The sequence below is a fragment of the Etheostoma cragini genome, chromosome 2, assembly GCF_013103735.1.
Source record: "Etheostoma cragini isolate CJK2018 chromosome 2, CSU_Ecrag_1.0, whole genome shotgun sequence".
Lineage (NCBI taxonomy): Eukaryota > Metazoa > Chordata > Actinopteri > Perciformes > Percidae > Etheostoma > Etheostoma cragini.
The window spans coordinates 15,224,975-15,238,757 of NC_048408.1; the positions used below are offsets into that span (position 1 = coordinate 15,224,975).

The 13,783-nt window shown below is 40.9% G+C and overlaps 1 protein-coding gene and 1 long non-coding RNA gene across 4 annotated transcripts in view; one reads left to right on the forward strand and one right to left on the reverse strand.

Annotated features, from left to right (window-relative positions):
* dlc1 (DLC1 Rho GTPase activating protein) overlaps positions 1-13,783 on the forward strand; it is an 81,091-nt gene that overhangs the window by 10,992 nt on the left and 56,316 nt on the right. For all 3 annotated transcript variants that reach the window (XM_034898164.1, XM_034898180.1, XM_034898171.1), the window contains exon 4: positions 10,496-10,529. In XM_034898164.1, coding sequence (XP_034754055.1) covers positions 10,496-10,529 — 34 coding nt within the window. The remainder of the gene's footprint in view (positions 1-10,495; positions 10,530-13,783) is intronic.
* Positions 1,345-10,803, reverse strand: LOC117960410. The gene is made up of 3 exons (XR_004660147.1): positions 10,793-10,803; positions 10,519-10,526; positions 1,345-1,592 (listed from the first exon to the last, which is right to left on the reverse strand). It is a non-coding gene; the product is annotated as an uncharacterized LOC117960410 (long non-coding RNA).

Genomic DNA, 13,783 nt, shown 5'->3' on the forward strand with positions numbered 1-13,783 from the left:
CTTAAGGTGAGATTGTCAAATGTCCCGTTTTGTCCGACTAACCCAAACAGTCAGTTTACAGTCACGTAAAACAAAGAAAAGTAGAACATATTCACACTTGAGAATCTGAAACCAATGATGTATGGCATTTCGGTGAGAAACAAATTACTATTATTGTGATGATTATTGATTTTTCTGATCAACTAATCAGTTAATCAAATAATAGTTTTAACTCTTATTATTTTCTCTCACTGAAAGATTTGTAAATTAATACACCAATTTCATTCTTTGGTGTATTAATTTACAATTTTGAGTAGTATTAGGTGTTATCTTTTTAAAGAATTTGTAAAAGTGCATTTCATGGTATTAATTGTAATTGATTTGGCTTTGTAAGTGTCTAATTTGTAATGATAAAATAAAGTTGCGCATGGTGTGAGGGCCATTTGTTATGTGACTCTATTTTTAGAGAGGCTGCAGAGGATGTGCCAAGCCACAGAGGAGGGTGGAGGCTGCTGACCCCTGACCACCTTCCTCCGAATGTTACAGAAGGAAACAACATATCAGTCACCCTCAGCGCAGAGTGTTCTCACCACCACGACATACTCAGAATCCCCTACAGACCTCAGTTACTGAACCAGGCACAGACCATGGCTGTCTGTTAAATTTAGCACAGGGGTGTTTTACATGTCATGCATGCATTGTATGGTGACAGAGAAGGCGCTGCCCTATCGTCTTTAGCAAACATTTCATAACAAGGCAACCTTTAACCCTTTGTTTGGATCTGTATTTTGTCTCCACAGCAACTCTGCTTCAAACACAACTTCTGTCATCTCCTTAGGTGGTGTTGCCACTGTTTGACAGGGAATTCTGAAAATACCAGATGTCTGGACAGGAGTTTTGGCAAAATGATTGATTGAGAGATATTTTTATTTCAGAATGAAGGACCTATCAGTTGGTTATGTATGTACATAGCTCCTTATCATACTGTGGTTTGGTGGACAATAGAAGTGCTGTGGATTGCGTGCTAAGGTCGCTAGCAGATCTCTGCTCTGTCCTTCCTCCGTGTTCCGGTTTGGCAGCCTCAAAGTTCCCCCAAACATCCTTTATCCAAACCACACCTTCTCAATGTTCCAGAAAAAAAGACTCAATATTTAGCTGTTTTACTGCCTTTTATGTATCTCTACATTTGCTCTAACTATCTCTCTCTATCTCTCATTCAATCCCATCCTAGGTCAATAATACTGTATGCACAACATATGCAGCAGGCATAAATATGTTTCCCTCCATTCCACCCACATATTTGGCTTAAAGACTGTAGTAGGCCATAATGAGTCAGTGAGCTATGAAACCGACATTCAGGCTGACAGCGGCTGCCAGCAGGAAAAATTATGAATCCCACTATGGCCATGCCAGGTCCCCCAATACGAAACAGCTCAATTGGTTGGGGTTAGGCATTTCACCTTGAGTGGTTAAGGTTAGGGTTAGGGATGGGTCAGGGGATGGGACCTGTCATGTAAACATGGACGCCTGGCCAATAGTAGTGTGTGAATGCTATTGAAGGACGGGTCTTGGTGTGGCCATAGTGGGATTCCTAATATCGTTGCCAGCAGTGGCTCCGGTCATGGCCACGCAAGCCGTGTTGCTGTCATTGTCCCCAAGCTCACTCTGTTGAGCTCAGCTGTAACAAGGAAACAAATACTGTAGACCTGCTGTGGTTTTGAGAAAGTGGGCTAGAAAAAATAAAAGGCTTGTGTTTGGAGCAGGATGTAGAAAATAAACTTCTCCTCAACTCCCACAAGGAAATCTTGTTTTTCCTGTGGATTCAAGGCTATAGCTGTTTCATAAAGCACAGAACAGTAGAGTAACAGCCTGACAAGACAGACCCACATCACGATGTTGTGTCTGGGAACTCCCCATTGGCAGGGCTCAATCCGAGGGGCAAGATAAATGGTTGTCTGTCAAATTCTTTCTGCACACAATTGGATAGCACTACAACCAACCAGAGCAACGCTAATTGATAGATTCAACTTTTACGTATCCAGCCGGCAAAACTCCAGACACATCTTCCTTTTTTTAAACTGACTGTGCAGTTCTTTGTTCTTTTCTTAAAGAAAAACTAAACTCCAAGTCTTCCAGAGTCACGGCTAAAGCCGATTCGAAAGATTGCTGTTTGCCAGCAGCAGCAGCCATCTTCTTTGTTTTCACGTAGCAGGGAACTCACATGAAACCGTCACAACTCTGCTGTCAGTATGTTAAGCCCGCCCACCGACTATATACGATGTGAATGGCCTGACTAGAGTTTAGTTTATCCAGCTTGCAAGCCAACGCAGAGTTGCTAGACTGACCCTGGCTGCAAAATACATTTACTGCTGCTAGAGTGTGTCTAGATTTCTAGGGTAGTAGTGAAAAAGATATACTGGATAAATATATTTAAATTTCTTTTGTAGTCGGCAGAGTATTATAAAAAACAAAATTGAAAATGCACTGAGTCAGTTTAATTAGGAGACAGTAAAAAGGGCAGGGAATAGTTGCAGGATGATGGTACTTGTTGACAGTAAATCTAAAGGATGACAGGCATCTGTAAACAGCCCTGCAGCCAGCTAACATAAACTGCCATATATCACAAAATAAACAAACCAAATGCACTCACAGAAGCAAACACATTGATCAGATGCTGAAACATGTACAAAGGAATTCATTGTTAAACCAGGTGCAATTTATTCAACTCATCTTAGCAAACATTGGTCAGACGGTGGCGTCATAAACGACAACTTGGTTATGAGATTGACTTTCAGATGGTAAAAAAGTGGAAAAGCAAATGTGCCAGTATGTGTCCATGTCTTTTGTTTTTATTCAACTTTTTATGGACTATTTATTTGGTTGTAAAATGGTTGTGATGAGACCTCCTCTCTACAAGCAAACCCAGCAAACATTGAGACGTCTTGTTATGGTTTTTAAAATATTTCCAAAGTGAAAGTTTAGATTTTTTATAATGTTATTGTGGCATGTGACAAAGTGTGTTTACAGTTGGGTTACCCAGCAGTCAATGCTACACTGCAACATCTAAATGCAGTGCCCTCTAAACTAGACAGTCAAAACTGTGACCCAGCGAGGTCTCGTCCACTGGTCCTTCTGGGAAGTCAATAAGCTGGGTGTCTGCCACAGGGCTGCTATGGGACCCCAACAGTCTTCTACAGAGGACAGTGTAATCTGTCTGTGTTGTTAACCACCTGGTGACACATTTTGTATCTTAATAAGTGTAGTAAGACAGGAGTAGAATAGCATGAATAAAACAGTCCCATGAGCTTTTTTGTCAGGATAACCAATAAGAGACGATGGATGGATGATGTATCCAGTGTGTCTTTTGTGTGTGATGTTGTTCTCCAGTGTTGGAGAGGTGCTGATCATGACAAAAGTTCAAGTATGAGGAAAGATGATTGCACACTCGTAGTCAGGCTTACATCATAGCTGCAAAAGTATGACCGTCTCGTTGAGGTCATTGTCTGGGGAAAGGTCATATGGTCTGCACACACACATGCTGAAACATGTCATGTTTAGTGAAGTTATACCTGCAGTTGTATAGCGATTCACAGGTTACTTTCATGTAGCAGGGAGCTCTAACTGTAAGAATGACCTAAGAAGCAAATTCTGTTGATGAGCAGTTTGCCTTTCAGGAGGAATAGTCTCATGGTCAGACAAGTTAAGTGTTATTCTCTCATCCGGCGATGGATTCAAAGGGCCAGTTCACAGTTTATGCTCCAGGGGCCCGCGTAAATCCCACCAGACACTGCCTGAAACCAGAAGCCTTCGCTTTGGCTTACACTTGTAAACAAAGGTGTGTGTGTGTGTGTGTGTGTGTGTGTGTGTGTGTGTGTTTGTGTATACTTTTCTCACTCTCTTTCAGACTCAAGGTTAAGTGAGAGAATAAGGCCTCGGCTGGCGGTCTGAGTGTGTGTGTTAGTGCACAGTGTGTATGGTAAAAGCATACTAAAGACTGAAAGTCTTACTGAGACGTTTCCAAATGTTGTCAGAAGTTGTTTTCTTTTAAATAGCTGTTAAATCCAACATCTGGACGCTAACATACATTTTCTGTAGGAAATGTTCCAATGCATCATTACACCAAGCCAACACATCACTTCCTGTTGACACACTTCAAGTGCGACATATGGAAACTATTAAAATGTGAAAAGGGGATCTGGGGGAGAAAGTACGGAGTGGGGGGTGGACTTTTCCTCAAGGAGAAGGCTAAAAAGAAATTGTTTCCCACGTTTGCCTGCACACGTGCACTCAGGGGTCATCAGAGCATGGAGAATAAATTCTTTTATAAGTGCAGGGCAGAAAGAGCGCATTCATGCCAGTCAGAAATGATCTCCAGATAACATATCCAAAAGGCCCTGGACAGGCATGCACTCGCACACACACACACACACAAACACACACATTGTGTCTCTTTTCCCTCTATCACACAGTTACTTTATACGTCTAGTGCCGGAGCCGCCAGCTTACCTGACCATAAGCCATCTGCACCAATTTAGCCATTTGCGTTAAGTGGTGGAGAAAAAGGTTTGGTTTAGCCTGAGCCCCCTAATCCTTGGCCAGCACAGACCATGGGTGGTCATACACACACACACACAGACACTGCAGCTGCAGTGCAGGAGGGGGGCTGGGGATGAGAGGGTGGCGGTAAGGTTGAGAGAGGCATGGTGGACTGCTTGGAATTATTGTGCAATGGCCACATGACGACTGTTTGCTTAACATCTCTGACTAACTCACTAACTCACTCACTCACTCAGAGAAGCATGTGCACACAGCTATACACAATGTAGGACTAATTAAAAAAAGTAATGAATTGTTACGAGGGCAGTGTATTGAACCTTAATGTTTTTTATTTGGTACCAACCGAAATAATACCAAAACTGAAACCAAATATTTGATTGTTATACTCTTTGTGATATATTCCTTCCGATTTTTTGTGATTTAAAACCCCACCAGTGAATGTGATAGAACAAGCTCATGCTGTGCAGCCGTACTTTTTTCAAACCTTCAGCGCATTATTTAAACTTCTAGTAGGGTTCCCAAAATTTGCAAAGATACGTTTTGCTGAATTTGGGTGAAATGTGTCTAAAATGATGAGCAAGACATGTAGAACATTTCCATTGAATGTGATGGTAAAGCCGTAGACTACATGAGTTCTTGGGTTTGAAAATTTCACTCAATGTAAAATCACGTAGCTTCAACGAAGAGCTGTAACAACATGATACACAATATGTTTGGTACTGTCAGATATAGATGGTTTTAACACCCCTAAAATTTAAGAAAAGGGAAAACTGAATGTTATGTTATAGTACGTGTTAATATTGACAAAGATCATTTCTGTTGTAGAGCCTAAAGGCTTGTGTGGACTTATCGTGGACTTATCGACTTGTGTGGATTGATTTTGTTACAAAATGGCATTTAAAAAATAATAATATAGTAGTACAGATGTAGCTTAAGGTTCCTGCTACGGTAATGACAAAAATACCCTATCGTTGTTATTCAATCAGGCACACATGCTTGCAGGCTACTACACAAACACACACACACACACACACACACACACACACACACACACAGACAGACAGACATGTTAAGCAAACATACTATACCCCATGTGCCCCCCACCCAACCCACTTCCAGTAAATTAGTGGCAGTAAATGAGGCAGCTGACGCTTGTGTACTCTGCAGCCTACGACTCCCCAGTGAACACCTGACACGGTCCGGACAACCACACACTTGGACAACCTGCAATGTGGCAAGCCAGGGGAACGCAGGCTAACATTGGGAAATATGTGATCCCGGTGCTATGAAAACACTGGTACTTGCTGGTACCCATTCATTCGCATTCTTGTTAGGCTCTGTGCTCTCTCGCTCACATTTATTCAACTGTAATTGCTATTATGAGTGAAAACACAATTGTTTAAAGGTGAGATTTACACTGTGTGTAAGTGACTTCATGGGTCATTGACAGGAACCCGTGGTGCAGTGTTTACACAATAGGAAGGGCGCACACCGGTGAACTGAAATGTCTTGTTAGTGCTAAGTGAAGAAGCCACACAGACCTCCCATATTGATTCAATTATTCAAGGCCATTCTTTGTGCAAGTTGTGGAGTTGTAGCGGATTGATGATTGATCTAATTTTTTTCAGTTAACACCACTGTGCCAAATATAGAAGATAAACCTTTGGCACAAAGCCACACATGAATTTATGCAGTACTGTCCATATATAACATTCTGTTGGATGATATATTTTAATGTATCACCACAGATTACATAATAAGACTGGTGATATTCTATGTTCTTATTGCCAACATATTCTACAAAAAGACTAAGCCCGATAATGTGTTAGTCCATCTTGATACTTTTTCCAACTTCCCAAACCTGTCTCATTCCTCCTTAAAATATAAATATAAAAAATTGGTCAAAATATATAATATATATAATAATATAATATATAATATATATATTTTCACTTTTAAAAAAAGGCTAAAAAACTTTGTAAAACAGTTGGGCAATATAGTATAAAATAGTTTCTGGCAAATTTTACTGAAATGTGAGTAAATAGGGCCTTTTTTTGGGGGGGGGGTCTCTTTTCAGAAGCGCATTAATACACATTTGGTGAACGTCAGTACAGCAGCAGGACAGTTTATGTGTGATTGACTCAAATAAGCTAGAGTGCATGCGTACAAAGTCATTATGGACGCCAGCTGCAACAGTGTGGCTAACCGATGTGTTATAGATTTTGGATAGGTTTGTAACACAATCAATAAACTGTATCAGGCTTTGGCATCAGAGGCAGTCCTTGGTAGGATCTTTGTAGGATGGTGTTGGTTTTGGCCTTTTGATCTACTGTAATTTGTTTCCAATAAGAAAATACATGATGACGCAGTTGCCAACCTTATACATCATTCTCATTTTAATTCAAAACTAAACTTATTAACCAAAAAAAAATAAGACATTGGTGATCTTTCAAATTAAACTGTAAGGGAAAACCATAACAAAAAGAAAGTGAAGAAAATCACTAACCTGTTTGCCAGCAGAGACAGTTTATATGCAATTGATAAATAGGCAAAAACAAACCAGGTTGTTAGTGTTGTCTTGACTAAATCATGTACTATCTACAGTGTTTTGCACACAGGGGAATGCAGCAAGGACACTGTTGTGGCTAAAAAAGCAGTGCTAATATGTCCAACAGCTAAAACAGCACTGAATATAAATCTATCTCTGATTTCACCTCGCTGTTGTTCTCTTTGTGCTAATGATTTACTGGCAGAGGAGTGAGTAGGAGTATCTGGCTATGGCTTCTCCCTGGTGTCTTTTTTGGGTCATTAATCAACAATAAATTAAAAAGCTATTTGTCCACAAGGTAATTTTACCCACTTTGTGTCTGAAACAGGGCCCTTGGAAGGATTTAAATGTTATTTTTAATTGCTAATAACTGGAGGTCTGTGGCGTCGGACTGGGGGGAAAAAGAGGACTGAGTATCCAGGGCCCTCATATTAGGAGGGCCCAAAAATATGCTAGAATGAATAGCTGTGGATGCGGGGAGGGGCCCATAGAAAATGCCTTTCTACCGGGCCCAGAATTTTGTGCTATGCCCCTGCTGTAAGTAGACTTAAGGAGGACTAAGTGCACAGTCTGGCTCCATATGCATTTCTCTTTTATTTATATAAAAATCAGACCTTCTTTAAAATCAACAATCATGCTGTTTTGCGCATGCACATTATGCACAAACACATGTGCAAACACGTACAGTATGTACACACACATACCTCTGCAGACGTACCACTAGTGATGTACTTTTAGATTTGGATTTTAGATCAAGTTTGTATGTACAGACAGCTTACCCACTGGCTTTTAGAAAATCTGAGTAAAACAGATTAGGATCAAGATAACACTTTATCCAGCACTGATCAGACAACATGTTAGCAAAAACAAACACATTGCATCTGTGAGCAGGCATTGGGCCATTCCCAATTCCCAGATTTGAACCTCCTCAACTCCTTGACTCCTCAATTCTCTGGCTTGTGACCCGGAAATTATTCTTAGCGCTCCATGTTGAAGGACGTCCCAATTCCTAAAATGCACATCGACGAGTGAGTGCGGAAGACTTCTCACCCGTGCCATGTCAACAAAGATGCGCAAGAAAACGGGAGAGAGAACGATAATATCCCCGCCTCCGTTCTAAATCTAACGTTACAGATCGGGCCAGTCAGATCATACAAATTAACATTCTGATTAATAGCGGGTATATGATAGCCTATAAAGGCTATAGCCATTGGTAGAGCTGGCCAATATATCGATATTATATCAATGTCGTGATATGAAATGATGCGATATCATCTTAGATTTTGGATTTCATAATATCGTAAAATGGCAAAAGTGTTGTCTTTTCGTGGTTTTAAAGGCTGCAATACAGTAAAGTGATGTCCTTTTCTGAACTTACCTAAAAAACATATTAATATATATATATATATGGAGGTATTTGGTCAAAACTATTTTGATATTTGATTTTTCTCCATATTGCCCAGACCTAGCCATAGGCTACTGTGTATGTAGGCTATAGGCTATTATAAATATATAGGCCTGTTTGTGTGTGTGTTCATGTGTGTGTGTGTGTTTGTTAAATATCTGTTGCCTTGATTCCTCTCTCCTCAAGGCTCTTCCTTGACTCCTCAGCTCAAATCTCATTTGGGCGGGACTAAGACGCGAGGAGGGGAATCGAGGAGAGGAATCCGGGATGCACACACTGGGAATTGGGAAAGGGTTATGGTATCCAGTCTCACTAGACAGTGTCACACCTGTGGTGGTTCATATAAAATATATTTGATATTTGAGAGGTGAAGGGCCTGTAGTAGATGATAATGAGTAGGCCTTTTTACACAGAGATTCTGCAATACTGCCGTGAAGAACATCCGCCATAACGCTGGCTTTGCTTTTTCTTTTTGGTTTTTTTAACACATAACCAAACAACCCCAATCTCTGATTTTTAGATATCATATTGGCATTCCGGTAGCAAAAGAGGCATGACGTGTAACACAACAGCGTTGGCATTTAGTGTGCGTGTGTGCGTGTGTGCGTGTAGTCCCACCATGCCGGCTGTCCCTTTTTAACCCAAATTGATTCGGATCTGTGACTACCTCTGCTGCCGGCACAACGTTCTAGAAAAGGCTGTGTGAAAGAGGCTAGTGTGGCTGTGGCTGTCCTGATTCTGTTATGTAAGTAGGTGCCAAAGGGTAAACAGGCTTTAAAGTAGTCACAGCGGGGCACAGCTAAAGCCCTTTAATTAGGCCTAAGGGTAAAAAAAATAAACACGGAGGAGGAGGCATTTATCTGAATAGAAATATCAGGAAGACAAGTAGATATCTACACCTTTTTGAACACCAAAGGCAATGTAGATCAATTGTATTGAGAGTGTACCCTGTCCTCCTTGTCCTGTCTGATCGGTTCCAGGGGAGTGTGGATTAAAACAGGGCAGGGTGTGGAGGTCAGCCAAGGAACCTGAGGTCAAAAGTCAGAGGCAAGAAAGACCTTTGCATTCCAACTGACTGCTGCCCTCCACACACACACAGCACACACACACACACACACACACACACACACACACACACACACATGCACACTTGCCAATGAAATCACACATCAATGCTCAATTGTGGTACCAGAAACCCGGTTTTAAAGCAGTAGTATTTTCTAAAACCCACAACAAAGCCAAAGAAGGAAATATTCATGTACAGAATGATTAGAATCTAGCATTGGCTACAAAATGTGTTTGTGTGTGATTTCATCGTTAATGTCTCCACACTACCTACGTGAGTCTTGAATCAACAAAGAATCAGAGGAGGGTGCACTGTGTGCTCTGACGTTTAGTGATGTTATATTGTTCAGAAGCCTCTGGTGGGTTTGTTATCTGCTGTGACAATATTTTACAATATTTTACTTTTGGAGTTTTAGAAACCATGTTTTTGCTGTGTTTGGGAATGGCCAATTTGTGTTTCTACAGTTGTCTTATTGGTATGTTTGTGTGTAGCAACAAATCACTGTAGCTGCACAGTCTTTGGTTTTAAACAATATTCTGAAAATGATAGAGTAAAATATGATGATATTGTTGATCACAGTGCAATAATCAAGGATTATTGCAGTTACACTCCTGGGCCGACTGAACTGGGTACAATTACTCTCAAAAGACACCCAGAAAAGCCCCTGTCCTATTCTTTGATCTTGTGTAGATTCTGATGTTCCTAGATCAGAAGATGTCCATCGGTTGGGAGAGAGAACATGCAAAGGAATTACAGCTAACACAACACCATAACACTGAATAAATACTAGTATTTGATTAGTTTTCATGACACAAAAACATTTTTAAATGTTTATTTAGGAATGTATAAAGAGCGGCAGATCAAGGGATTTTACTGTATGAGTTTGAATAGTGATGAAGGTACTGTTTAACTATAATAATTGTTCTCTTTTCTTTCCTAGAACACCTCTGCCATTCCTGAGACAGAAAAAGCTGGTAAGTCCTTGCTGTTTTTGTATTGTTTCAATTTACTCACAGATCTTGACACTCAAAGGATTGGTTGCGTTAAGTTAGATTGCTTTTTCCTCATCTTTTCACATGTGTTTGGAAAAAGTATTTGTCTGCATTAGATCTGGTCTGGGTCTGGTCTGTCATGTCCAGAGATTCTGCTGTGCAATTTCTGATTGATAGCGTTGTCTGGCGTTCACAACATGAAGCAAGAGAGGAGGGAGGAAGGAAGGAGTTGAGTGGAGGGAGACGGGCTCTGGTTCTATAAGACACTGGATGACAGTGTAGATAAGATCCTACACTCATCTACTAAACCATCAAGCCAGTCGCCTTTTCTAGATAAGAGCCAGACTGGATGTCGTGTCTGATGCCCAAAACTTTTGACCTGTATTATTTACCTTTTCCTTGCTGTTCTTTCCTACATTCTTCATAAGATGTTTCAATGTTTAAAAAATATATTACAGTATTAAAAGCAAGAATAGACAGCTAAATGCCTATAATATGTAAATTTATTTAAATACACACCCTTGTACACATGCTTTTTGTGACTGGACTTGTGTAGTAATTGTTGGCCTACAATTATCAAACATCATCTGACTTCTTTCTGATGAATAGCCTTCTCAGTATTGACAAGCTATGTCATTACTTTGCAATGACGTCAACCTCTTTGCACACTTTATTATGAATCGATCTCGAGAACAAACTCAATGTGTAGTGACTGGCCCCTCAATTCTGGCTCCAACCTCACTGTCAGCAGTCTGCCGGTGATGCACAGGGTCATCAGGAAACTATGGATGGACAACCCTTGTTTCAGACAGCCAGCAGGGGAGCAGTGTTCATTAAACACCCCCCTGGGTCGTCAGTCCGCTGGTAAACAATACCAGAGAGCTTGTTCAACGTGGGGACAAGGCTTTCATATTCTTCCCCCACTGTCTCAAAGCCTGCTGTGAGACCTTACTCACTCTCGCTCTGTCTCTCCTTCTAATTACTGCCCCTTGCTGAAAACCTTTCTTGGGAAATGTGCAGAAGCTTTCAGTAAGTTTGTTGTGTGTGTATGCATGTGCATATGTGAGCGCTATCTTTTTGCAAGAGGCCCACTCTAAACGTCTTTTTACAAGGACGCTAAAGCTTGCAAAAACAGACAGTGCCAATTTAAAAGGGGAAAAGTGTTTATCTTGGTCATTTTTCTTCATTTAAATCAGTCGGACTTCCTGTGAGCAAGTTACGTAACCTCCGTCTCTGGGTCTGTGGGATGGCACCCAGGAGTCGGGTGGGGGTGCGATTGGGAGTTGGCGTTGTATTGGGGGACTTGATGAAGCACAAAGGCCAGTGTTCATTGTGACACTTCAAAGCTCTCTCTGTACCTCCGCCATTTAAGCCGCTGGGAATGACACATTTGGGACAGTGTTACATCACACACCATGCCCTTAAGGCTCCTGCTACACTGCCATGAAAGACAGCTCATTCATGGTTAATTTTACTATGTCTGTGTCAACGGAAGCACACTACTGATCAACAAGACGTTTGCACAGCCTGCGCTCTGTAATAGCTCATTTGATGACCTCCCTGCGGCGCCGGGTGTACCTTGGTGAGCGGTCAGTGTCACGGCTTTCCTGTGCACAAAGAGGATTTGTCTACATGCAGCATAGTTACAACTGACAAGCTGTTGTTTAGAAGTGTTCTTTATGGGTCTCCTGTGACGCTGCATAGCCTGAGAGTGAGTGCAGAGTGCTAGTGCACTGAAATGCCGATGACATCACTCTTACCATGCTACCTACCATCTGGAGATGATTAGGACTGTCATGCGTCAAGTTTGCATGACAGTTCTTATCATCAGTTGGGGATGGTCTATGAGATGATGCATGTGATGTGATGAGAGATACGATGTGTATGTCATGGTGTTAAAATCAAACTCAAGATGTAACGAAAGCCCAAAAGAAATCTACTTCATGCTGTCTGCCCATCAATTACCACTATTTCAAACATTAGACATCACAATTGACAGATTTAGGGGGAAAATAGGCTTTTTATCTAAACTTTCATCATATTACTTACTTGATATGTTTTCATGTAGTTGTTTTGATGAATTCAAATTCTATAAAATTAAAATGATTCAAAAAGAAAACACAATAAAAAGAAATGTCAACTGATCATTAACCAAAAACTGACAAGTAGACAGCGGAGTCTGAGTTCACGCGTACGGGAGGATCAGACATAGTGTCCGCACTCCGTGTCGGTGGACAGCTGCAGGCTTACACCGGTGTTGATGTTCCACGCATTGTCGTAGACACATGCAGCCATTTTTCTGAAACCACTTGCAGGACCGACGCAAGTCCACAGCGGTCCACGCAGTTTTACACTGCAGTTTCACACTGCAGTTTCACTCTATTTAGTCACTCCTTCAGCACTAAACAATTGACCAGTTAGTTCCTCTCTACTCCTCTGACTGAGCAGGTGAAGGATAGTGGGGTTGATTGTTGGTAGGGTATCCGGTAATAGGAGCTTTAGGCTGGATGAATGGCATGAAAGCAACCACTGTGAAATGAGTGTTTAATGTTCTCACTTCTATAACCTATACTTTTTGGGGGATATAACTACATTCATATCACGTGAGAGGTGAGAGTGGTTACAACGGGGAAGGCTTTTCTAAAAGCCTGTACCGTACATAGTGGTGCTAAATAATATGCCTGAAAAAGCTAACCAAAATATTTTTCTTCCAAATTATTAAGGGATATTGTGCTGCATTAACCAAGCACAGTATTGTTTAACCTTTAGCCGATAGTGAACACACATATTCCTTTAATTCCACACACCTTTTTGAAATTTAGTTCTGTCTGAACGTAGTGACTGACAATCTTTATTGATTACAGGTTGTGTTAAACTGATCTTGACCGCACATGATGCTGGTTTTGCACAAGCTTCAAAAAGTGATTGTCATCAACACATTAAGTTTTCAACTTGCGTATTAGGTAAGCGATGAGACACTCAGCTCACAAGATGAGACAATACATCAAATTGGGTTCACAAGAAGGAGATGAGATAAGATTTTATAGAAAAAAAGAAAACTTCAATGATGAAATTTGACTGGAAAAATAGTCTTTTATTTAATCAAAAGTCATAAAATGAAAAATGAGCACTGTGAAAGGTTTTGCCACAAACTCAAATGACTTGCTTCTCTCCTGTATAACCTCTTCAGACCTAATAACTGCGGGGTGAGCTTCTAATGAAACGTCTAATTGAAG